This window comes from Sinocyclocheilus anshuiensis, unplaced genomic scaffold (assembly GCF_001515605.1).
Source record: "Sinocyclocheilus anshuiensis isolate Anshui unplaced genomic scaffold, SAMN03320099.WGS_v1.1 scaffold190, whole genome shotgun sequence".
Taxonomy (NCBI): Eukaryota; Metazoa; Chordata; class Actinopteri; order Cypriniformes; family Cyprinidae; genus Sinocyclocheilus; species Sinocyclocheilus anshuiensis.
In genome coordinates, this window is record NW_015547663.1 from 2,299,149 (window position 1) to 2,325,195 (window position 26,047).

At 36.9% G+C, this 26,047-nt stretch overlaps 2 protein-coding genes across 2 annotated transcripts in view; both read right to left on the bottom strand.

Moving 5' to 3' along the window:
• Window positions 1–13,347, bottom strand: part of LOC107702490 (transmembrane protein 94-like) — a 31,000-nt gene extending 17,653 nt beyond the window's left edge. Inside the window, exons 1-11 of the mRNA XM_016504836.1 lie at window positions 13,216–13,347; window positions 11,677–11,936; window positions 4,882–5,001; window positions 4,668–4,795; window positions 4,415–4,551; window positions 3,941–4,149; window positions 2,961–3,112; window positions 2,689–2,791; window positions 2,236–2,322; window positions 1,754–1,870; window positions 1,351–1,407 (exon numbers count right to left, since the gene is read on the bottom strand). Coding sequence (XP_016360322.1) covers window positions 1,351–1,407; window positions 1,754–1,870; window positions 2,236–2,322; window positions 2,689–2,791; window positions 2,961–3,112; window positions 3,941–4,149; window positions 4,415–4,551; window positions 4,668–4,795; window positions 4,882–5,001; window positions 11,677–11,700 — 1,134 coding nt within the window. The 5' untranslated portion in view covers window positions 11,701–11,936; window positions 13,216–13,347. The remainder of the gene's footprint in view (window positions 1–1,350; window positions 1,408–1,753; window positions 1,871–2,235; window positions 2,323–2,688; window positions 2,792–2,960; window positions 3,113–3,940; window positions 4,150–4,414; window positions 4,552–4,667; window positions 4,796–4,881; window positions 5,002–11,676; window positions 11,937–13,215) is intronic.
• Window positions 13,348–14,755: 1,408 nt separating this feature from the next.
• On the bottom strand, window positions 14,756–25,648 carry LOC107702443 (unconventional myosin-XV-like). The gene is made up of 30 exons (XM_016504764.1): window positions 25,585–25,648; window positions 25,384–25,499; window positions 25,043–25,285; window positions 24,873–24,957; window positions 24,677–24,778; window positions 24,373–24,529; window positions 23,963–24,053; window positions 23,641–23,842; window positions 22,611–22,726; window positions 22,438–22,497; window positions 22,237–22,312; window positions 22,011–22,126; window positions 21,815–21,933; window positions 21,073–21,214; window positions 20,545–20,656; window positions 19,728–20,091; window positions 19,599–19,644; window positions 19,433–19,505; window positions 18,617–18,693; window positions 18,449–18,525; window positions 18,102–18,232; window positions 17,893–17,987; window positions 17,734–17,811; window positions 17,563–17,659; window positions 17,317–17,465; window positions 15,912–16,036; window positions 15,647–15,780; window positions 15,409–15,542; window positions 15,163–15,300; window positions 14,756–15,049 (listed from the first exon to the last, which is right to left on the bottom strand). The coding sequence occupies exons 1-30, from the start codon at window positions 25,631–25,633 to the stop codon at window positions 14,954–14,956; spliced, it is 3,600 nt and encodes a 1,199-aa protein (XP_016360250.1). The 5' UTR covers window positions 25,634–25,648; the 3' UTR covers window positions 14,756–14,953.
• Window positions 25,649–26,047: the final 399 nt, after the last annotated feature.

The window sequence follows — 26,047 nt, forward strand, 5'->3', positions numbered from 1 at the left end:
AAAATTACACTTATATAATAAATATAATAAAATAAAGTTATTTTAAATCATAATACTATTTCACAGTATTATAGTTAAAAAAAAAGTTTTTAATGAAATAAATGCACCCTGTCGGTGCATATAATTTGTGACATAACGCAGTTGCGTTGCAGGCATCCCGAGTTCGAATCCTGGCTCGAGGACCTTTCCCGATCCCACCCCCTCTCTCTCTCCCACTTCGCTTCCTGTCTACTCTACACTATCCTAATAAAAAAAAATATATATATATATTTTTTTTTTTTAAATAAATGCACCCTTGTTGGTAAGCACAAGAGATTTTTCAGTGATCCCAAACTTTTTAACCTTAGTACATTTATAAACTACATCTGTAAATATGTCTGCTAAAAAAAAAAAATACGTCAACTGTAAGGACTATACTAGGATATAGATGACCTTGAATCTAACAGACACGGAAACTCCACAAAAGTCCAAATTTGATTTCACTGGGTCTTTAAAGAAACATCATTCAACACACACACACACACACACACACACACACACACACACACACACACACACACACACACACACACACACACACACTCACTCACACACTCACACACTCACACACTCACACACACTCAGACACTCAGACACTCAGACTTAAACTGTGCACAGCTGTTAAATAAAAAACTGAGAAAATTAATGAAGAGCTTCTTAAAACCTTTCTTTTTTGCATTACAAAGTCTTTGAAATAAGAAATTAAACAGCAAAACAGTGCAACATTTTCAGTCTGCTCATATGTCTGATCTCTCCATGCAGACAAATACTTGCCACACTTTGGAAATTTTAAAGGGAAAAAACAGTCTTGATCATGCAGAAGTTCTCAAAACGTACATTAACTGAGATAAATGTAGTCCAGACAAGCACCACCACTATAGAGAGAGCTTATACTCCATCATGCAAACCTCAGGCAGACAGAAGGTGGGCAGGCAAAGGCCGAGGGGTCACAGGTCAGCGTGGGGGGGTGCCAAACTAACCGGCAGCACAAGAAGCAAAAAAGGTGTAAATAAATAAGAAAGACCGCAGGTGTATATTGGCTGATTTTGCAAACTTGACTGAACGAGGTGAGATGAAGTGACCGCGTTTTTTAAAAGAAAAAATGAGAACTGAAAAAAAATGGTGACGCAAGAAAAAATAACAGGCTCTTTTCATACTGCTCCTCTGATAAACAGGTTGACATGACTAATAATCAGAACAAAAAGGTGAAGAAAAAATATGACGGTTGTGGCAGGGTCCAGAGCAAGGGAGAAGATCACAAGAAGCGTGTGGTGAACGGGTGGGACAGGAGGAGGAATACAGAGGATATACCTGGGAGGACACCACTTCCGTGTAGCTGCTTAGAGTGTCCTCTGAGAACTTAGCAAGCTGGGACGAGAGAAAAGTCTGATTAAACACCTGAGCAGACGGTCAGCCCTCCATTTCAACTCTGGCCTAAACGCTTCACCTCGGATCCGCAATCCCTCCCTAAGCCTCTCTACTACTAGTGTGAGCTGGGCCAATGAGCTTTACTTCCTCATGCAGTGTTGCAGCTGCAAATCAAAGTTAATACACACAGTAATCACAGACTGAGCGAGTTACAATTTAGCAGCAATATCCGTCGATGTGGGATTTGGGAAGTTATGCATTTTTTGTGTCTGCATATGTGTGAGTGTGAATTGTTAATGAATAGCATAAACAAGTGAATGAATGTGTGGTGTTCTGTCTGTCTTACCAGGCCGGTGGGAGAGTTACGGCTAGACTCGGCTAACACGCGGGCCTCTCCGTATGCATTCACCAGAATCCACATCACAGGAAACAGAAGAGGTAAAATGGGCAATACAGCCATCATCTATTCACCAGAGAGCGCAAGAGGAGGACAAAAAGAGGGAAAGAGAAACTTTTTTTTTTTTTTAAAGAGAGAAATTAATACCACCATTGTTGTGGCAAATAAAATGTTGGCATCAAACTTTTAGTGGATAAGGATAATGATAAGGATTTACATTATTTACAATTTTTACCCAATAATATTTATGAGCTTGGCACAACTAGAAAAATTTATATTTCACTTGAATGACATCACTTTCCCAGGTCTAGAAATCACACATCAGAAACCAATTTCAGTGAAAAACCTGGTTCTTCCAAAAAATACAAATGAACAAGAAATATCCTGATTTGTAAATGTTTTGGCTCATTTTGTGATTAACTATTATCAACCTGCAACTGAAGGAAGTTGAAGGGTCCAGGGGTGAGACCAGGAGTGTCACAGAAGAACCGGATCGTGTTAATAGAGAAAAAGGCCACCTATAAATTAAAAAGTTGACCAAAGATCATAATCAGTAAATGGACACATTTTCACATACATTTTTTAACTGTTATGTGTTATCACACATCTTGCAACTGGGACATGTGTGCATCATGAGTCATGACAGCTTTCATATTGACAGTGTTTCACAACATTATTTTATGCTGCTTCATAATAGCTTTTTTGCAACAGGTTTACAGAAAAGAATCACCTTTATTTGTGTAGCAGGCTCAACAAACAAAATCTACATACATACTATGCAATGTGAATACAGCAAACTGTTAATACGGGTGTCAAAAAGGATGTTGTTTGCAGGCAAATTATGTGTGAAACAAAACTTGTGCATGTGGTCAGTTTTGTCATACCAATACAGCAGGACAGGCGAATTTGGCAATGATGGACTGCACTGAGAACCGTTCATTATCAAGGGCTGTGACTGGACGGGAGAGAGCCAGGTCAAGACTGTTCCTATTGGCCAGAAAAAGGTGATTACTTACTATTAGCTGCTGTGAGAACACAAAAATGTTCACATATCACAAAGAAAAAGATGGCATGTATAGTTATCATTTCCTTAATTTAATCAAACCAAACATATTTCAGCATTTATAGCAAGTTAGTTTAGCTTGGATGTATTAACCTGACACTGTCGAGTATAGGTGTGCGCACCACCCTGAAGAGGCGGTACTGCTGGGGTCTGTGTGGGCCCCTCCGCTCATTCCCGCGTGGGGAGGGAGGAGGAGAGAGCGGCGGAAAAAGGTCTCCTGGCTCCAGCACGATGTGTTCGTCGTCCTGGTAACAGAAGTTACAGTGATTGAGAAGAACAGACAGAGAGTGCCACAGAACCTGAGAGAAACACTCATTAATAAAGTGTTCTCCAAGCTTTTCTTTAGTACAGTTTCAGATTACAGTACAAAATACCAATATATAGTTCATAGAGTTATTTCTACTTCAGTAAAATCACAATAGCTTGATAGTGGATCTCTATTTAAAAAGTGTACCACAATTTCCTAACCAGCCACAATGAGTGAAAGGTCATTGTGTTACATGCTTTGTTTCTATTGCTAAGGCATTATGCTATGTAGCCACGAGCACTAAAAGCTAATTGGTCAAAAATCCCACTCATCAAATATAAGTGCACATTAAATATCAAATACTTCCTGATTGACTGTGTTTGGGTCACACCACACAAGTAGTAACCGTACATGTAGTTACTGTGTTACTCTGGCAGAAACTATAGTTACCGTGCAGTGTTGTTATTGTAAACTAAAATTAAAACTATTAAACATTGTCTTTGCTCATTGAAATAAAGCTGAAATTTAAAAAAAAAATACAAATATTAGACGTAATAACTAATGTTGGCAACTAACTGAAATAAGTTGAAATACTAAAATTAATAAAACAACAAAAAAAAATAAAGCTAATTATAAAAAACTAATAAAATGACAAAAGACCATAATGAAAACTGAACTGAAAATATACAAATAACATTTAAATATTAATAAATGCTGTAATTTTCTACTAAAATAACACTTTTACCATGGTAATTGTTATGTATATTGAAAAATATCTATATCCTACACACTAAATTAATAAAAAGTAACTCAAATCTGACATTACGTTGATGCCTCTGAGAGATGCAAAGGCTTCCTGGCCCGGTCTAAGAGCGATGACATCACCTTCCACCAGAAGACTGACAGGTAGATTAACCAGCTGCTCGCCTCTGAATGTCCAATGCAGTGACCAGGAAGGGGAAGTGGGGGTGTAGAGGTCAGGATACAAAGAGGGGGCCCATCTGATTGGATGTCCTGCACTTCTCTCCAAATAATCTGGTAACCCATGGGAAAAATGAGAAAGTTAACAAGTCAACATTTACTTGGAACAACAAGTCTAGCAATGACATGACAGTGAATAATGACAGAATTTTAATTTTTCGTTGAACTCTATCATAATTCCAGTTATATCAAAGTGTATTTAGCATAGCATGGAAATATAATGCACATGAATGGATGGATGAGCCACAGCATAACCATCATTATCATTTCCTGAGGCGTGACTGATTTCTTTAGATGTTTATAGTCGCTGTTCTCTCACCGTTCAGCTGTGAGATGATGGACTTGAGCCTCCGCACCATCTCACTCATCCGTAATCTCTGCTGCCGCCCGATGAGGAAGAGGTTCAGCAGCAGTAGGAGGAAGAGTGCGCCCGCGTTCACCAACTCTATGCCTTGACTGACACAAAAAAGGAAAGAGACTTACATAAAAAAAACACCTGGTAGCTAAACTCCCAATACATGATGTCAAATCAAACTGTCAATCAAAAGTTTTTGGCACTAAGCCCTGCCCACCTGCCCGCTGGCTGACTGCCATGACAACACAACAGCCCAACAACCACAACCAGAGTGAGAACAGCTCCTGGCCAATGGAAGCACGAATGCTGGCTGTCATGATGTAGGAAGCTCTTAACCCACAGCTCCTGTAAAACAAAGAGGAAAACCAAAATCAGGAATTCCCTGACAAAAGTAATATAACTGTGTTGATAACAAGCAATCCAGAACAGACCTGTATGGTGGATCTACGCCGGCTGGAATTCTGGTGTTGTCCCAGTAAGTTGGACAGCTGGTCCCGTAGGGTGCACAGAGCCTGAGCCGTGGACAGTCCCAGTGGAGTCGCCTCCTCCTCCTACAGCACAACCAGATTTCACAATTAGTTGGCCACGTGAATTTTCTATGTTGACCAATAGAAACCTGCTTTGCTTGAAAGTGAATTCTGTGAGAGGTGTGCTTCATACATCGATGCATGATTTTCTATAGACAAAGGACTTTTGCACATGAAATTTGGCCAAAATTTGGCTAACGTGACCACAATGCTGTCTATTATAGACAATAGCTCCTTTCCTCCAGTTTATAAAAACAAATACAAATCATGTTAAGTAATGCAATTAGAATGTAAGAGAGTTTAAATGCAGAAATGTGAAGCTCGTATTGTTATAGCATTTCTAACAGTTATAACATATACATATACATATACATATAAATATAACATTTATATATTTATTGGCACTGTTGGTTGATTATATTTAAATTTATTGCCATATCAGCTTCACAGGTTAGTCAACATTCAACAATATAATAAAATAAATACAATATAATAATAAACACAAATATTGTATAAATTCAACTTAGAAATATAGCAGCAAGAAGCGATTATCGGGGTTGAAGTTGAAAAACCTGGGACCAGTTTGCAAAAGTAGGTTTTTCAAAAAAATCCAAAATACCTCAAAATTTTACCAAGGTGACAATCAAATCCGATATAAGACACTTGTGTCTGCGACTAACGGTTTAGGAGTTATGAGCGATTTCGTACTTTTATTCGCTGCGGGCCCACGTCAGGCCAATTGGGGCGAGCCTTGGTGACATTGTAGACGGTGTGAGTACTACAATCTCTCCAAGTTTCAAGTCTCTACGACTTACGGTTTGGTCTGCCCGATCAGTTTTAGGTGGAGATTGCTGATCCTTGGCCATTCTAACAATTACAATAGGGTTTCAGCACTATGCACTTGAACCCCTAATAAAATAGACTAAACAATATACAACTCTTTGAAAGATCCTTTAAAGGTACTTAAAATAAAACTGTAAAAGTTTTTCTTGGTCCATCTTACAAAATAAGTCCTTCAAAGTTTGCCCTAATTAACAAAAATATTATCACATGACATTAAAAATTGGGCAGACCAAAAACATGTGTTTTATAGACAAGTTTGTGCTACAATACGTCAGTGAGTCAGTCTAGTATTACTGGAGCTATATCACACTAGTCAACATCAAAATTAAATATTTTGTATACTTGTGGCTATACTAACAACAACTAAACAATCACTAGTGCAGTGCACAAGTGCAATGCACCGCCGCATAGATTGTCCCAATCTGAGAAACAAGCTGCAATAATTTTTTTTTAAATTGACGGCATGTCCAAACATTGTATTTAATCTGTAACATTTCATCATGACATTGTTAGAAAATAACCATCCAATGCTTTTTTATTAACTTTATTCACCAGTTCTGAACTACTGATGCAAAATATTGAGGGAATGTTGACGCAGTAACTCAAACCTATATATTTAGGCAGAAATTTCATTGCTCAACATGCCTAGAATGGTCAGAAAAGTTTCTCTTCGCTGAAGAATTCTGGTTATCCTACCAGTACACTTCTGGGACGGCTGGGGTCCTGTAGTAGCAAACGAGGGCCCCAGCACTATAAATAAACACGCCGCTTTCCCACAGCCAGAGAGGCACTAAATCCCTACACGAGCATCTCTCACACATCAACAAGCAGGGATTTACCAGCTCGGACACATGCAGTCACGCATGCTGGCCTATTACGGGTAAACCACTCAAGACCTTTAAAAATGCATGAAACAACTACGCCCAGAGCCGAGAAGAGTGCACATGCACCTGGCACGGGACTCTCACCTGTTCACGGTACTCAAGATTAATCACACACACACAACAGATTTAAGCCTTTCGATTCGCACACAAGACCAAAATGTTGGATGCCAGACAATCGGACTCAGACAGATCACAAACAACCAAGTTTGTTATAGGAAGTGTGCACAGATCCACTCACTTTATTCTTCCAGAACCAGGTCCCATTTTTCAGGATCATGGCTGCGAAAGGTCCCTCTGCTGCAGACAGACTAATGTGCGACTGGTGCGCGTGTGGGTTGGACAGGATTGTGGCGGGGTGCTACGGGATAATGTATGCTGCTGTTTCAGCATCAGTCGCACGGTCTGGACAGACAGTCTCTGCCTCTGCGCATTCAGAGGCTGTCTTTTGGGCACGTCCCAGCCACCCTGGTGTAGACTGCCAGCTAAAAAAGCTTTGCAAACCAAAACCAATGCAACTGACTAGAGAGGATGACCACACAAGCGCTCTTTTCAGACAATAACAGTGTGCAGGTCTCCTGAAAATAGTTAAGCTCAAGGAGAATGAATAGAAAAGAAAGGAGATTTTGTGAATTCTAGTGTTAATTAATCTGAGAGCTCTGCAGAGGCAGCTGCGACACGCCGCCTGAAGAGGAACAGGCAAAAAGGGTGTAAAATGGCGATGAAAAGCCGGAGGGAATGAGCAGATATCAGGGCTGGGGAGCTTTTGAGAGAAAGAACTGGAGTATGAAGTGAGGGAGAGGGGCTTGACAGACAAGCAAAAGCACGGTGTGCCCTCGCCGCCCTGTCCAGGCATTCATCCATTCCAGCTAACACAGCAATTTACGATCCTAGCAGTGATGGGGTGCGACAGGACGGAGAGCATCCTCAATGAACCTCACAATCTTACTAAAGTAGGGATCAAATAATCATTAAATTATAACAAACACTGTCTGTTTAAATTTTTTTTTTTAAGTGAAAAAAAAAAAAAATGAAATTGTTAAAAAAAATTTGACATTGATATGATATAAAAACATAAGAAACATATGCTTATATTTATATACACACTCTTACACTACATATAATTTTCTTAATTTTTGAAATTATGCTAAATTAAATCTAAATCATACTAAATTATATTAAATGGTATATATAAACTAAAGTCAATTAAATACGATATAAAAATGTTAGTGTAAAACATAATATACTATTATATAATTCTGTTTTTTCATTGTTTTACATTTGGTGGTGTAAAATATTTCAGCTTTTAGAAATGCAGCATAGCACCCAAAATACTACTTTACCCCCAAAATACTAGTCACAAAATTATTGTAGTTTCATATTAATCATTACTGATGTCCATCAAAACACTAAACAAAACTTCACATCCTCATTGAACCTCACGGCCTTGCAATGCACTCCAGATTCAGGATCTGATCCAGATCCCCCTGTTCCTGTACCACGAGAACAACTCTCCCAGCACACTTCACTTACCTCGGCAAAATCAATACAGGTAAGACAAGAACTAAGAGAGGATCCCAGCAACATCATTACTGCCAATTACACATAATGACTTTAATGATGCTGTCCAACACAAGCAATGTTACTAAATAAATTCAGACAAAGGCTAATTTAGACATTCAAGGCCACACACAAGGTTGTGGGCATGAGTTTTCAAATGATTACAAAAAATAAATAAATATGCCTTTCTATACATATTTGCATATAACATGATAATATGTATTTTAACATGATAATACATGAAACAAATCTCCTGCTTTCACAAGATATTATGAGTAAAGTCACAGTACTTCTGGCCAACCTCACTGCTTTTCAGGCCCATTATGAACTGCAACAAAGAAAGGCACAACATATCAGCCTTTCTTGTCCAAAGTCAAAAAGACGATATGGTTTACACAACCTCTACAACTTCCATCTCCATTAAAAAGAATATGGGCATGGTTCAAGCTAATTATTACAGGACTCCTCAGAGCAAAAATACTCATGACCGGAAAATAAGAATGAAATTCCCCTGTAAATAAACATTACATTTTTCTATTTTAGAATTTTGTGCCCTTGACCTTGATTATGCAAAAACTTTCATTCGCACCAGCTTTTCAGCACTTCCTGTACAGAGGTCTAAATATGCCAGAGAACAATAAAACATTTTTTTTTTTTAATTAGTGAAAGTTTTCTGGTCAGTGAGTTTGAGTTCATAGGAGTAATTAATGCATTGTCTTTGGTGGCTGGAATTTGTTTAGAAAATGTGATTATACTTTTTAATTAAATTCTACTACAAAAAAAATTGTATGAATTAGGGCTGTAGCTATCGATTATTTTAGTAATCAAGTATTCTACAGATGATTCCATCGATTAATCGAGTAATCGGATAAGAAGTCATTTTTCTTTATTAAAGAGCAATACTAAATATACATTAATAACCGTGAAAACTAAACCCATTTAATGTATTTAATTGCCAAATTGCATTCAAAATGCAAATACAAATATATCAATAAAAAAATAAAATACAAAAATAAAAATACAAAAATCAATTTCACGATACTTTAAAAAAGGTAAAGTACTAACTAAAACTAAGACATAAATCAAAATAATAGTAATAAAAATAATACCTAAACATTGCATTTATTTCGTGCAACTTAACTTTCAAGTTTCAGCCTAACTAAAGCTCAAGCATGACATAAGCCTTTACTGTCTTCTTGGATACTAAATTTTTAAGTTACCGGCCATTCATAAATTCTACTAGCCAAAAAAAAGAAGAAAAAAAAAGACAGAAATACACCAACAGTTTGAGGCTGTCTACACTGGGCGTTACAAAAGTGACCGTTGCAAATCATTTTGTCAGTACTAGGGGTGTGCGATATTGACAAAAAATAATATCTCAATATTTTCTGTGATTTTATCAATAAAGATAATTAGACGATATTTTGCTGAGAGTGTTATTGCGCTGATATCTTAAGGACTATAGTGGACAGCTGACTCCTATTGTTTTTGATATCCTTCATATTCTGTGTGCGGTTCAGTTCACAGCAGTGATAGAAATTAAAATTAAGTTTAAATTGATTTTTACATTTTATGGGCATTTTTACTTTTATAAAGCCTTTTTTTTTCTAAAAGTGTGCATCATCTTTGTAGTCAAATTCTTACATTTAATCAGTCAATTAGAAGGTAAAGCGATACACAAATTTAAAGGGGAAATAAGTATATATAACAATAAATATACAAATATAGCCCTAATAAGTTAATGTAATAATAATAATAATAATAATAATATACAAATAGTAAATTAAATGTTTAATGTTAATAAAAATGTTTTATCCATTTTTGATAATCCTGGGTTGCTATGGTCACGCAGGTTTGTTTACGCATTAAACTCGTGGCCACGAGAAAAAAATATGTGTTCCCTCAACATAAGAAGTCGTGGCCACGTCATAAGGATGACGTTACCTCGACAAAATGATCTCGTGGCCATGACATAATATCACGTTCCCACGAGTTAATATGACGTTCCCTCAAATTAATATCTCGTGGCCACGACATATTATCACGTTCCCACGAGTTACTATGTCGTGGCCACGACAAAACTAAGTGAACCGAACATGTCACCTTACGTGCACCGTAGGAACGAAACGCCGTCATGTTGCACAGAGACGCAAAACAGCGCTGAGGCTGTGTTTGGAATTTTTTGCTTGCAAAATAAAGCAAAAACAGGCCATATAGTGTCTAAAACGTAAGTCTCATAATATTACCTTCTTGTTTATTGAACTGTTGAATAAAATCACATTTGTAATCAAGCTGATTTTAGAGGTGAAAACTGGCACTCTTCATGTGATATTGACTAACTTTCTTTCTGTGGTATTTTTATGTACACAAAATAATGATCTTTAAAGAAGCATCATATGACCCCTTTAAGAGTAATACTAAATATACAAGAGATAATAAGATAGATCTCTTAAAATAAACAACTAATTTGTTTTCTTTTTAGAAAAATTAATATTTTTGTTGCTGAAATTGCATACATTAATAACCATGAAAACTAAACCCATTTAAATAAATAAATAAAAATACAAAAATCAATTTCACATTACTTAACGAAACGCCGTCATGTTGCACAGAGACGCAAAACAGTGTTGTGGGTGTGTTTGGAATTTTTTTGTTGGCAAAATAAAGCAAAAACAGGCAATATAGTGTCTAAAACGTAAGTCTCATAATATTACCTTCTTGTTTATTGAACTGTTGAATAAAATCACATTTGTAATCATGCTAATTTTAGAGGTGAAAACTGGCACTCTTCGTGTGATATTGACTAACTTTCTGTGGTATTTTTATGCACAATGGCGTTTAGTCTTTCACAAAACATAGCTAACGTATGGACATTATAACTAGCCACCATATTGATTTACGGTTTTAAATATGTCCAGTGCTTTTTTTAAAAGTCTGGTCCCTGTTTTTATACAGTCTATCGTCTATGGTCTGGTCCAGCGTTTATCAGGTTATGCGTCAGTAATAATGGTCCGTGGGGAAACACGGTGTTCCGTGTGTAGTTACAGTAAATGGACTAAACGAAGCCTCCCTACGTTAGTTATGTTTTGTGAAAGACTAAACGCCATTGTGCATAAAAATACCACAGAAAGTTAGTCAATATCACACGAAGAGTGCCAGTTTTCACCTCTAAAATTAAACGAAATAATTTGCCTCGATGATTTTTTGTATTCGAGTTTTTTAAACATTATTTGATATTAAAATGAGACTAGTGTGATGAAGTTGCCTTATCTATGTAAAGTCATACCCAATCTTTCAACTCGATTTCTTGTTGCTGTTGCTTTACAAACAGAGTGTAAAAATAATTTTCAGTGGTAATCAACAGTCTGAGCAAACCCACTCTCATCTATAAAATTAAGACACCTCAAGACCTTACCTGTTTCTTATCCTGTAGCTCCATGGCAGCCGCCGTCTCTCACCATACTCTGTCGAGATGCCCAGAGCTGGTAGTTACGGTCCACACTTGTCCCGATCCCAGTCCGGTTGGCAGAGGAAGGCAACTGTGGCCCCCAGCTCCAAGACGCTGCACCTGCGGGCACTGCCAGTCTGAGGGACGGATGTCAGGGCTGTAGTCGTGCCCAGGGAACTGGAATCAATGAATGGGTGTGGCTTCTCTCTTCTTACATTCAAAGGGATCTGATCAGGTTAGAAAAGGAGTTATTACAAATAATTAAAGACTACAATTAACATCATTATCCAAGTCAGGTTTACATGCTGCAGTTATTTGAAAATGTCAGTCACCGGATCTACAGAAGATGGTCAGACTGGCCTTTACTCACTTACTCATTTCACTGCCAACGGCACACAAGAGTGCAATAAAGAGCAATAGCTTGTCTGTAAATAAGGGTAGTTCAAATATTCAATTACACCTTATTTTATACTTATGCTATTGCCACCTGATGCCAACCTGACATAATCAGGTTCTGGCAATCACACAAGATGTTTCATTTAATAAAAATGAATATTCTTGCTCACATGAAAGTGGTGAGCTTCCCTGTTTCCCCTGATGTCACTGTAAACATGACCAATTGGGTAATGATAGTCTAAAATTAAACAAGAGAAATTATATAAGAGTGCCAGCAATCTGCAAAAACAGCTTTTGGCTACAACCTCAAACAATGTACGGCATTTAATCATTTAATCTGTGGCTATCTAGGTAAGACGCTATATTTGACAAACAAATCACTGAGCGTTTGGCTTATTCTTTAAAGAGAAAAACAAACCTAAGCAGCAAACTTGCAAGTTAACTCACCACTGATTCTGAATATCCAAACTGGCTCACAAAACTCTAATTAACCATCACTGGAGCATACATACATACATAAATAGCACTTACATAATCAATCCAAAATATTCAGAGAGAAAAGAAGTGCTGACCTGATTTATAAGGTGACAGCATTACACGAATACTTAGTGTTTATGCTACTAGAGGCTTTAATAATTGACTACAGGGAGTGAAATGACAACACAGGATTCATCTGAACAACTAAAACAATATGAAAGTTTTGTAGAGACATTTCTGAGTAATATGTATATTTTTACAGAGAACCCGTAAATAAGCAGTGGTATTACATAAAGTTATCAAATACTTTTCAGTAACAGCTTGCATCTGTGAATTACACATCATAAAATATTATATTCCAAAGTTTTTCCGATTATTATTAGACCTATGGTAATGTGAAAGGCAGCTGCCATTTGGCATGTTGATCGTTTGATCAAGGCTCGAGACTGGTGGAAACAAGCCTGCTGTATCTCACTGCTGAAATGAGCTGTCAAATGTACAGTCTTTTATATATAAATATCATTAAACCATTTATAAATCATCTAAACAGCTGGTTCATGTTAACAGAGGTGGCCTAGGGGTTAAATGCTACTGGCTACATGTTCAAATCACACTAAATCGACGTAAACTTACGTTATCGAGCTGCAACATCAACGACCCGCAAGTGTCATCGTCAATCATCAAGAGTGTTTAAGCAGAATCAAATAATATTCGTCTCAAAATCCTTGGACTCACTCCCTGGTGACGGCCATGTTAGTGACTAGAAGGGCGTGGTATGTTTGTGCAGGGACGATGTAGTGGAATCTAATTGGTCAGTGCTATCTGAGGGGCGGGATTTGAATTGTTTTGTCCTGTGTGATTGGCCAGTACTACAGGGCGGGTAATCGGCTTGCTGTTGTCTGGCTCATAGGGCGGAGCCTCTGTTTGGTAGTTGCCCTGCACATCAAAGTGAAACATTTGATGTCATATATTTACAACCCAAAATGTAGTAATCAAATTATAAGAAATGTGTTTCAGTCAAGGAAAATAATTATCCGAGGGGAAATGTTTTTTTTAGGAATTCTTTAATAGATAAGATTAATTGGAAAAAAGCATGGCTCTTACCTTATAAACTTTGTTCCCAACAAAGTAAAATAATTACATTTAAAAATAATTTGCATAATATATAACCCACGAATGAGATTACATCAAAATTTGGTAATCCTCATTTGAATTGTAATTTCTGTAATTTCAGTATTGAATGATCATCTTTTTTTCAAATGCCCCCTTAAGGGATTTTGGTCTGACTTGTCAAAATTCTTTGCTTCAAAATCCAATTTAGACATTGATTTAACTATGTGTTATATATTCTGTTATTTTTCTCATTGTAAACATAACATAGAATATATAGGAAATGTATTTATTTTATTGGGAAAATACTATATTCATAAATGTACATTTTCTACATTACCCAAATTACATAATTTACTTTGTGACTTTAAGTACCTAATTATTATAACACTTAAAAATGTTAACACCAAAAAAAGTGTCAAATTTTGTGAAACTGTATAATGATCTGCTGAATGTTATGTAATTTGATTGACTATACCTCTGTACTTCTTGTTTTATTTTATTTTTCTTTATTGTCTTCCTATATTATTTCTGTTTTCATAATGTCAGTTAGTTTATTCTTGTTTATTTGCAAAAAAAAATTATAACAAATGCATATTTATAAATATCACTATTTAAATATGTATCTGCACGAAAATGGAAAAAAATATATATTTTCTCAGTTTTCTGACAGGTGGAGAGATATCAGTGATATTTATTGAAAAATTATGAAAACTACACTTCAGAAGACATTTTACACTTTATAGTTTAACATAACATATAGTTTAACATGTTATACTATTTATAATAGTTTAACATCTGTACTCACTAATCAGTTTTCTTTTATTTGGAGGCAAATAATTACACATAATTATAACACATATACAAAATAGGTCAGCCTTATAATAAATATAATCACAAATCATCCCCATTTGTTGGTATAAATTCATAATGATGCTAAATTAAACACATATTTGTTTAAAAAACATCATTACATTAAACAATGCTTATTAAATCATTAATGTCCATTCCAAACAGTTCAAAATGTCATATTTTTTATAGAAAATTGTACTGTATACTTCTTTTCTGCAGTATCTTTACAGCCCTGAAAACCACTGTCTATATTGAATTAAACATTTTGTAAGCATTAACCTTGATCTTACATAAACATTTGTACATCTTTTTTTTAAATAAAACGACTGCAATATTTTATGGCAGGAGACATATTTGAACTTTAGAGTAAGTCATGGGATATTAGGGGAAGTTTGCATATGTTGGTTGTTTAATGTGGAGTTCCGGACCGACTGGACAAACTGCTGTAGGAGGGTTTCACCACTTCTTCCATAATCACAGCAATGGTGTGGCACAGCTCTTTCGCCTGGGAGACACGAGAGATCAATACAAGAGCAATCTCATTAATAACCATAACCAAATATTAATAAGACCAGCTCTTGAAAATGACAATATTGTACATATCATCTACATACGAACCTGCTTTAGACCGAAGCTGACAGTCCTGGGTTGAGTTCGGCCACTAAAGCTGATCTCAACTGATGGCAGTTTGTCTTTTTTGGGACGGATTGAGCGCAAGGACTGCACATCCACCATAGACATTGTCAAACATGCGTTCTGCAAAGTTTGTGATTGTTTAGTTTTGGTTGGATATGGTTAAAACACACAATTAAGGTCAACACATCATGGGAACTGAACTGGAGTGACAGATCAAGGTTGTAATACCTGTGATTTGGGATCAAGGATTTTGATAACTTCATGGTTGACTGCGACCAGAGAGGGAGAGGGGCAGCTGCGATGACTTACTTTCTGAGCAGTGAATACATCGAATCCAAAGAAAGGCAGCACACTGACACTTTCTGGAAAGTTGAAGAGTTTGTTTATATGGATATAAGGATGTGAAGTAAATAAATGAAATGGTTTCACAGCTATCTGGAAACATTAAGCAGATTTGTTCACTCACTGATAAAGCGAACTTTGGCATCAAGAAGGCTGAGGGGGCCTAAGGTAGAAAACTGTGCCCGTATAGTAGCAAGAAGTCTTTCGTCATTGGAGTTGAGCTGATCCATCCGGGGAAGGTACTGCTTTACCTCAGCGCTGAAGATGAAAATTGATTACATGTGAAGATGTGTCAGGTTTAAAACTATGATTTGACTGTCAGCTGAAACGATTTTCACCGAAAGGTTTAGGGATAAGAAATCAAATGTTTGAGATATATATAAAATTACTTGGAGGGTAGATCAGTCAGCCCAAGTGCAAGGTGTTGAAGAGCGGTCAACTCTGCCACCTGCTGGTAGATTGTAGCACTGTTCGTGGGCAGCAACAGCCTCCCTCCCAGATAGTTAGCCACAAGCTGAAAAACATAAGATCCATCATACAGTACATGAAAATGAAAGATATAAAAAAGTTTGAGGTTGGTAAGATTTTTCAATGAATAAGTCTCTTATGCTCACCAAGGCTGCATTTATTTAATCAAAAATACAGTAAAAAATAGTAATATTGTGAAATATTGCTACAACTGAAAATAACGTTTTTATTTTAATCTATTTAAAAATGTGATTTATTTTTGTGACGCAAAGTTGAATTTTCAGCCGTCATTATGCCAGTCTTAAGTGTAATATGCTGATTTGGTGCTCAGGAAACATTTCTCATTAAAGGCACAATATGTACGTTTTTGCCACTAGAGGGCGCGTATTCAAAACAAACAAAGAAACAAAGGCGTAGTTTGATGACGCCGTGACTGAGTGTGGAATCATGGGAGTTGTCGTCTTCATCCCCACAGCCGAAGCAATCCGACGGGACTCGGGCAGAAATCATGTTCATGGATGAGCTAATGTATTAAAGATTTATTAACGTCGTAGAGGTTGAGGCGGAAAGCCGTCGAAGCGAAACGAGGCCGCTGAACGAGCGCGTCACACGGTTCGAAAGCAGCGGAGCTTTTATTATGCCACAGTCGACCGTTTCCGCTCCCTCCGGTCGTGCAGATGTGGGGTAAAGCAGCGCTGTTTTATCATACTAGATACATTTGAAAGTTCTGTTATAATGCTACCCTGTGCAGTCGTCATCTGTCTAATAAAATGCGTAGCATATTAAAGCGTCTTTGGTGTTTCCATGTTCCTCGGAAATCGAGGGTGCATGATGTCATCGGCAGGTGACACTATACACTATGGACACGGTCCGTGTCACTAGTTAAAATTGCTTATTTCTCTGGATTTAAACATTCTTCGAAACATTTGGGATAATGTAAGTGCACAAGTCAGCAAAATATATAAAACTGTTCTAGTGGTTTTTGGATATTTTAATAAAAAAAATATTACATATTGTGCCTTTAACAATAGCTGAGACAATTAATATTTTCATAGAATTGGAAACTATGTTTTTTCAGGATTATCTGATGAATAAACTGTTGCATTTCTTTAAAATAATTGTTTTTAAATCTTTTTTAGCATTATACACCAAACTTTAGAATAGTAATGTATACATTTAATTTCAACGGTAGTGTATACAGTACATTTCAAGATATATATAGATATATATCTTGGAATCTTGGATATTCATTCATGTAAAACAGGGGTTGTGTTATTACTTTAATATTTTACATAATAATGAATTCAAAAGTGACTGTTTTTGTACCAGCTGGTAGTGGAACTCCCGATAAAGATCATTGCTGAACCGCAAGGGCTGTTTCCAGATTATTCGATGAAAGGAGAGGGAGATGGAGCCATCATCCAGCAGGAAGTCAAAAAGATACTCATCGGAGTGAATTGGTCGTGTCACATCACCTAAAGAGAGGGATTTGTGGTAAAGACAGTGTGAAAGCATTGTCTGATGTGTGAATGTGTGTTCAAGTGTGCATAAGAGTGACTAAAGATATCTTACCCCCCTTCTTAGTGGCATGGATGGAGAATTCCTTCACTTCTGCTGGATTTAAGACGCCCATCTCAGTGCAAAAGTCTTGTAGCACCTCAAATGCGACCTGCAGAAAAGCACTACATGTAAACAACACATTATCTGAAAAGAATGAAAATAGAAAGAGCAGCCCTCACTTACACTAAAGCTGCGAATCTTGCAGGTAAATTCGTTTCCACCAGGCAGCTTTATGGGCAGCCGACGGGAGTTCCTCCCAGCCTGCAGAGCAAAGAAAACAATTTCACATACTTTCGCCTGCTCTGTTTAACATATTTTCTTTTCTCACGTGTCTTCACTTACCAAAATGGCCTCCATCTCTGAATGTGAAGGGATGTGTCTGCGTCCTCCGAAACTGAGTGATCGTCTGAGATTCTTCAAGCACACACTTGCCAGTTCTGTAAACAAATATTATATTCACATAACCCAGTGCAAACACAAAAACAGCTATTCTTGATACAAATAACTTTCTAATCATATAGTATAGCAAAATCCACAAGTGAATACTGTACCTTGAAATGGGTGGTTGGCACCCTGAATGATGGCCTCCAGGTGGCGGGTGCAATATGGCAGGAGAGTGTTGGAACAGGGGAAGAATCCAGTCACCAGATTGAACAAACGCCAGCCACGGGTACAGTTCTCCCTATAAAATCAGCAAATAAAATGCACATTCAAAAATTCAGGGCTGGTAAAATCTCAGAATTCTTTAATGACTACAAAGTTCAAAATAGCAACATTTATTTGAAACAGAAATGTTTTGTAACATTATGAATGTCTTCACAGTCTCATCCAAGTATAAAAAAAACAACTTACTGACCACAACCTTTTGAATGGTAGTGTACACATATTATTTACTCACTTCACTGGGTTTTTTGTGGTCTGCTTGATGACCTGACAGTAGATCTCATCTCTGAGGAACTCCTTCTCTTTTCCCAACTAAACCAAAACAAACTGTCATGAAACAGATGTCAAAATTCACAATACCTCTTAAAATAAAATATGCTGTACATTTGGAAGGAACGCTTACCTGCAAAATGGAGTTAACACAGTCACTCTCTGTCTGATTTTTCTTCATAGGCTGATCCATCATAAACTGCATCAAAACTACAAAGAGACTGCTGTGTCAAAAACTTTGAATGGAATGGAATCAGATTGGAATATTTCATTCTGATTGGTCAATCTGTGATCAAATATTTTGGTATATCGACAACTAAATATAATGACCACTTTCCCCAGGCAAACAATTTTATATATAGCCATATTATTTTTTAAGGCTTTTTGATTCCTCCAAACTCTCTTAATTTAAAGTCAAGTCGATAATGAATTCATTTGATTTATTTTGTCATTTTAAATTACATATAAATCAATTTTATGTTTAATTTATGTAATGTATTTTTAAGTGGGATAATGTAGTTATACACTATTAAAAAAAAGTTGCTGCCTTAAATTTTTTAAGTACAATCAACTTAGCTTTATAAGTCATTTTAACTTGAATTACATTAAACTGACTTAAAACATGAGTTGAATCTTGTATAACTTATTTTAAAAAAGTTGAAAATCGCTTAACTTATTTTGATGTCATGATGGTGTCATGACATTTTCATCATACCATTTTTTTTTAGTCTGTCATTATCGCAAAAAAAATAAACCCTTTCAGGGTGGTAAAACTTTTACCACCTTACCAAACTTGTACACATAAAAGACCTCTTTGCTTCTTACTGGGCTTCTGATTTTATTTTACATGACCCACTGACTGTACATTAACCCAGGGAACCCACATTTTTGGCTGTTATAATGGGTGACCTTACAGTTAATCTGTTTTTCAGTACATTTGTTAACTTACCCATGAAGTTTTGAGCACCAAGACGATTGAGATCATTGTCTGAGAAAAGGATCAGTGGTTCCTGAACAGGATTCTAATAAACGAAAACACAGCAAACAAAAGCAATCAAAAAAACGTATAAAATCCCAGCATGGATCGAGTTAGAGACTAAGAGATGCATACGTACTGAAGTGTATTCCACCATCTCATTAAGACTTTTGTGTTTGTTTTGTCTGAAAAATAAGAGAAATAAATCAATGTCAAGTGGCATTTGTGAAGTATGATGCAAACTCCTCTGCTTTCCGGAAGATTTCACCTGCTGATAGCATCTGTGAAGAACTTCCTGGCAAACTCAGTCATGATATACTGCTGATGATCTGATTCAGATCTCTGGATGGACCCCACGTCAGCACTGTATACACTGCTAGCCACTGAGTGGGCAACAGGGGTGTTGGAGACAAAGCTATTAGCAGGTATGTTGGTCACAGGGCCATTGACAGGCGTGTAGGTGACGGGGCCATTGGCAGGTACATTGGGGGAAGAGCCAGTGAGTCTCATACTCTTTTTCCGTTCAAGCTGCCGCTCCATGTTGCTGCTGTGGTAGTCTGGTGGGGCACAAGGCTGAGTGACATCCACTGGGAAGAGTCCAGAACGGCCTCCACTGGAACCAAACATCCATCCTGCAAAGATTAAAAAAAAAAAAAACTATAGTAAATCCCTTTTAGGTGTTATGATGTACTACTTATTCATATACACATGTGATATTTGATATACAAACATGTCAAACTTTTTTTTTTTTTAAATATCATGCATTAAATGTTCCTACTTCCTAAAAAATATGTGTCCTGGGAAATAACACTTGTGCCGTGTCACTGCTGACAGGCCTAACATCTGTAAACAGCAGAAATTAATCTAATCGTATCCTCAGTGTATTAACAAATTGGAAAGCCTGTTTTTAATGGTCAGACATGTTGACTTTTTGCTTAACTAATGTTTTTTTTTTTTTTTTTTCAATTTTGAACATGTTTTTATGATTTTGTCGCTAATGGCATAGAAATGACACGTATTCGTTTTTAAGGTAAAGTTTAAGGAGATCCACAATCTGAAATGGTTTTCTCAAATTCTCTTCTCACCGTCCTTGAGGCCGTCCATGTTGAGAATTTTGATGACATCGCCTCTGTGAAAGCTCAGCAAGCTCCTGTCATCTGTCACATAGCTTTTCACAGCAATCACATAGTCTGAGTTCTGCAAATGGAGGTAAGATGCACATTTATCATTGTTTTTGCAAATTTTGAAATGAAAACTATGCACAATAATAGTTAATGTCATGGTTAAAGTCAACATGAAACCACAACCCATTTTACTTGTTATATAGCGAAAGAAACAGGATATTAAAAAAAAAACGTGGTGGATTTAATCCTTTGGCAATTGTTTCAATTGTGAAAAAAAGGTTTTGCATATTAGGATGGAGGTGGTTGAAGGAGAAGGGTTGAGAAATTAAAAAAGAGAGCCTGAGTTGTTTCAGAGACTGAGCAATTTCTATTTGTTTAAATGTACTGCATTAACCATTCCTTGTAAGACCATGAAAGTAAATAAGGTCAGGTATGGTGACTTTAAATGAAAAATGAAAGCTACATGTGTTAAGGGTAGTATCACGGCACCGTAATCAGCTCCATGAGGAAGAGATGAATCACAGCAGCGATCTGTGGTGCCTGTTGAGAGTGAAGTTCTAACTCCTCATTACTCAAAGAGATCCCGACTTTATCAGCCCCTTGTTGCTGTACTGACAACACCTGTGAAAAACTGAACAGTATAAACATATGGTTATATAAACTGCTACACTATAGAATATTATATACTACTGTTCAATTGTTTGGGGTCAATATTTTTTTTTTAAAGAAAATAATACTTTTATTCAGCAAGGAATAGATCTTGACAGCAAAGACATTTGTAATGTTACAAAAATAAATTTAATAAATGTTGTTCTTTTAACTTTCTATTGATCAAAGAATCCTGAAAAAAAGGTGTATCATGGTTTCCAAAAAAATATTAACCCACACAGCTATTTTCAACTTTGATAGTAAAACAAAAATTTCTTAAGCACCAAATCAGCCTATTAGTTAGCTGACTTGGTGCTGTTTTCTGAAGGATCATGTGACTAATGGCTACTAAAAATTCAACTTTGCCATTAAAGGAATAAATAATTTTTTCAAATGTGTTAAAACAGAAAACAATTATTTTAAATTGTAACAATATTTCACAATATGACTGTTTTTACTCTCTTTCACATTAAAAACAAATCTTACAGACCCCAAACTTTCGAACAATAGTGTAATAAATTTTTTTTAAAGCATGCTTTAGCCTGTTTAACACAACATTTTTAGCCTCTCAGATGTTCTGTACCTGTAGCTGTGGAGAAGTCTGAGGTGTTTAGGGTTTATGCCTGAAGCTCTGGCCACTTTCAGCAGTCTGATTCCTCTATGTGACACTCCCAGAATCTGAGCATCTCCTCCATTCCCCACCTGTTGAAGCACACATGCTTAACAAATTTCTGTATGCATGTTTATGCGCATTATGTAAGCAAAGCCAAGTATTTCACCTTCACATTAAAGAGACGTGCAAAGTAATTGGACCAGTTGTCTCTTGCTGCCATGACAATTCTTTTCTTCAGGGTGTCATCTAGTGAATTGATACTGGTTCCGATATGGAAGCTTGCTGGTAAGAGAAAAACACAGAGACTAGCTGAATTGTCCATAATAGTTTATCTGAATTATTATTAGACTGGTATATAGTAACAGATTATTAAAAAACAGCATCTGTCATACCCAAAAGATCTTTCATTTTACGCCTTTCCTCACGTGAAATCCTCAGACAAGAATCCGAGTAAGTGTCTCGCATGATCTGCAGTTTTCAAAAACAGTAGATAACGTGTGGCCCAGAGTTTGATGTACACAAACTAATATAAAATACATTAATTTTGAAACTTTGCATCGTTGAATAAATCTAATGCTATGATTGCTACTGACCTGCTCACAGAGTAAATTAAGAATGTATGGGTGGTTGAATTTTTCCCTGGGATAAAACAGCTGCGTACAAGAAAACACAAATACATTGAGCATACTTCAGTTAGCCAGAAGCAGCCATGATACCCGTTGTGGGAGTCATGCAAAGTCACATAAAACTCTCTTGACTTAGTTACCTCCTTGCGCAGGAAGAGTTTGCCAGGCATACTGGGGGACGAAAAGTAAACGCTGGCAGAGAATCTGTGCAATTGAGAGCGAACACTCTCCTCCTCAACCATCTTGTTGAACTGATCTTTAGGAACACATAAAGGATGAGATATTATAAATTATATTACCTTAATATTAGAATTTTAGAGAATAAAATCTTCACAGCTTTCTTCAAATTTGCATATGTATATCTAACTTTTAAATGTATATGCATACCCCTGTATTACAAATGTACGTTTTTATGATCCATCTATCCAAATAACCCCAAGAGAACACATTTGCTTGAAAAAAAAAAATAATAATAATAATAATTTTGCAGTTTTTCTATTAGACAGAATGAAAAACTTTAAGAAATATTGGAATTTTTTTTTTATTTCTTAATTGTTAACCATATTTTATTAGAAACATAAAACCATTAAAATGTTATTAGTTTCAAATACATATAAACATAATATATATTTCTATGTAAAAACCTTAAAATACAATTGACAAAAAAACCTGTTTAAGTTTAACTGTAGAAAGGAAAAATAAGTGAATAAGTTAATAAATAATAATCTTAATAAATTACTAGTTTTTCAACATCTACAATATTTTGATTACAGGAAGAAAAAATGAAACACCTTAATTATTTCTTATTAATTTTGAAAATTTCTTAATAAATTGCCAGTTTTCAACACCTGGAATATATTCCGAGAAAGAGAATTGTCAATTTTTCATTTTAATGCATAGTACCTGGCAGCATTACAAAAATGACAACACCCGCTCAAACCTAACAAGTAGTGAATTATTTAATTTCACCTCATGTTCAGTTAATTGTGCTAATTATGATTAAAGAAAATTAAATAATACGATTTCAATCGTACTTGACGACATACTATGTGTACTGCATATACAGGTGCATCTCAATAAATTAGAATGTGGTGGAAAAGTTCATTTATTTCAGTAATTCAACTCAAATTGTTAGAAATTATCCCTATATATCAGATGTGAATCACTTACTAGGAGGCATTGGTGGTGGGTCGGGGATGTTGGGAGGTGGAGGAGGGATAGGCTCACGAGCTCGAGGCAAAGCATGTGAACGCTGCGAGCCGAAGAGATCAGCTAGTGAACGCTGCTTCTGCCTCATATCGTTAGAGATTTCACGAGGGCCACGGGACTCAGGCGGCTGAGGGGGTGAAGGAGGCTTCTGTTCCCACTGTTTCTGCAGCACAAATAATACAAAAAAAAAAAGATTCATGGTGAACTTGTGCATCCTTGACTTTGAGCTCAAAAAGTCTAAAACACTAGATTATGGCATGTCACTCAGGTCGGTATCATCTACCTTCTGGTTAGAGACAGGTCCTTGAGCTTTGAGAATGGCCAGTGCCTCTTCTTTGGGGTCATTTTTCTTTACAAAGTGCTTGGCCGGAACCCTGTGAAGATCAAAGTCCACATTATTCCTCCATTTACAGTCTGGGAATCACTCCAAGTGAAAAGGCCAAAGCAACATAATATTATGCAAGTGATCAATAACAGCAGAGGTTGCATTAAGTCAATGTGAATCACAGTTAGCAACCCACTTTACTTCCATAGTGCACACATTTCAGAGTGACACAGGACATGTCACGAGAAAATAAAAAAGTTGAAAAAAGACTTGATTTGATCCATTGGGAATTCAATGGATCATGAAAAGTGGTCTCTAGGTGGAGCAAGCTATTGCTTTACAATAATTCATGTCAATTCTTGGCCCACCTGACAGGCTCGAAGGCTTTAGGTTCTGGAGAGGGCCGGCTCTGGTACCGCTTGATGATCTCTCTAATGTTACTAGTAGGTTCTGGTTTAGGAGATGTGGGTTCTGGAGATTCTGGTTCAGGTGTTTGGATGTTAGGAGGTTCTGGGAGAGGTTTCACTGTGTGAAGAAGGGTTTATAAACTTCAAGACACATTATATAATCTTAGAAGACTAAAGAAGACATTAGAATCTTAAGTATGAATTTAAATAAAGACCACAATGAACCACAAAAACTTAGCCCTAGGTGTTGTGACAAACGTCTGACCTTCAGTCTGTACTGGTGGAGGTGATTTGGGTTGGGTCACCTCCGGCGGAGAGGCGTATATCAGTGGCTTAGCAACCTTTGGCGCAGACTTTGGGCGTGCTTCTGAAGTTCCCGAGATGCATAAAGATAGTGAAAATCTTTTATGCAGTTTTATTTTAGCCATTTTAAGGATTCTGATTGGACAGTGTCCACTCACCCATCTTTTGAAAAAAAGTCCTCTTCTCCTGAAAGGACCCTTGATCTTCTGGGGCCCTGAGATCCACCTCTGCCTCAGGCTGTGCCTTAAAGAACAAATTAAGTCATTGCAAAAATCTGAAGTGTAAACATACAGTTAAAGAAAACACAGGCACTGATCAGTTCCTGTACCTCTGGACCGCGGGGCTTTGGAAGGGCCTCTGGGGCTTTTTTGGGGGTCTGAGGAACGGTTCTTTGTTCCTGGGGGCGGCTTCGGGGTCTGGGTGAGGGTGAGAGTGAAGGTGAACGTGCACGTGGAGGAGAGCGCCGCCGCTGACGTGGTGACTGTCTCTTTGACTCTTTCTCGCGTTTTCGCATCTCTTCCTGCTGCTGTTTCTGGGACAGTGTCATCGCCTGCATTGTCATCTGCTGAGCCTATAGGGAAAAATAGATTTATCTGTCTACTTTACGTTGAATGAACTCATGTTACAAATGTAAGAACATAATAATGTTATACCAGAAGCTTTACTCACCAGAAGCAGAGCCTGTTGATTGATAAAGGCCTGCTGCTGAGCAGCCATTTGCTGTGAGTTGACAGCCGGAGTTGCAGCAGGCATGGCTTGTGGCATGGCAGTTGGCATCATCATAGCTACAGCCGAAACAAGCAGTAGGAAGAGGGTAAGAATTTAACAGTTTATGCTATCAGAGAAGCACAACATCAGCAGGATGCTTACGTTGCATGGGTTGCATCATGGGCATAGTAGGCATCATGTTTGGCATCATTGGTGTGGAAGCATAGCCAGCCATGGCAGGATTCATTGGCATTCCTAAATGATAAGGGGAGTAGACAGTCCAGTTACAAAATAAATTCTAATGTCAGGTCCAAAATAAATGTCATAAGCTGTTTTTCCAATTTTTCAAGTTCTACATTTTTCTCCTTACTGTTGCAGTAAGTTTTGGGAGCTCATTTTTAGTCCATCTCCTGAAAAGTGTGTCTTGCAGAGACTGACAAAAATGAGCTCTTAAAACTTACTGCCAGATTCTGGAAGATCAATTCTTGCTGGTCCTTCAGGAGTCACTCTTAACTTATCTGTCCATAAAGCCTATAAAAATAGCCTATAAAAATAGTCTTCATGTATTTCACAACACTTCAGCATGTTATTCATATTAAGTAGGGATCACTTTACACAGAGTGCG

Bases quoted from the DNA above. Each gene is read 5' to 3' on its own strand.
- LOC107702443 (XM_016504764.1), bottom strand. From the start codon at position 25,633: ATGATGCCAAACATGATGCCTACTATGCCCATGATGCAACCCATGCAA. The intron at 22,313-22,437 runs GTCAGTAGCAAT...TGAAAACTGCAG, and splicing joins TTAATTTACTCTGTGAGCAG to ATCATGCGAGACACTTACTC. The intron at 18,694-19,432 runs GTAAGTTAACAA...GTCTCTTTGTAG, and splicing joins TGGTGCTCAAAACTTCATGG to TTTTGATGCAGTTTATGATG.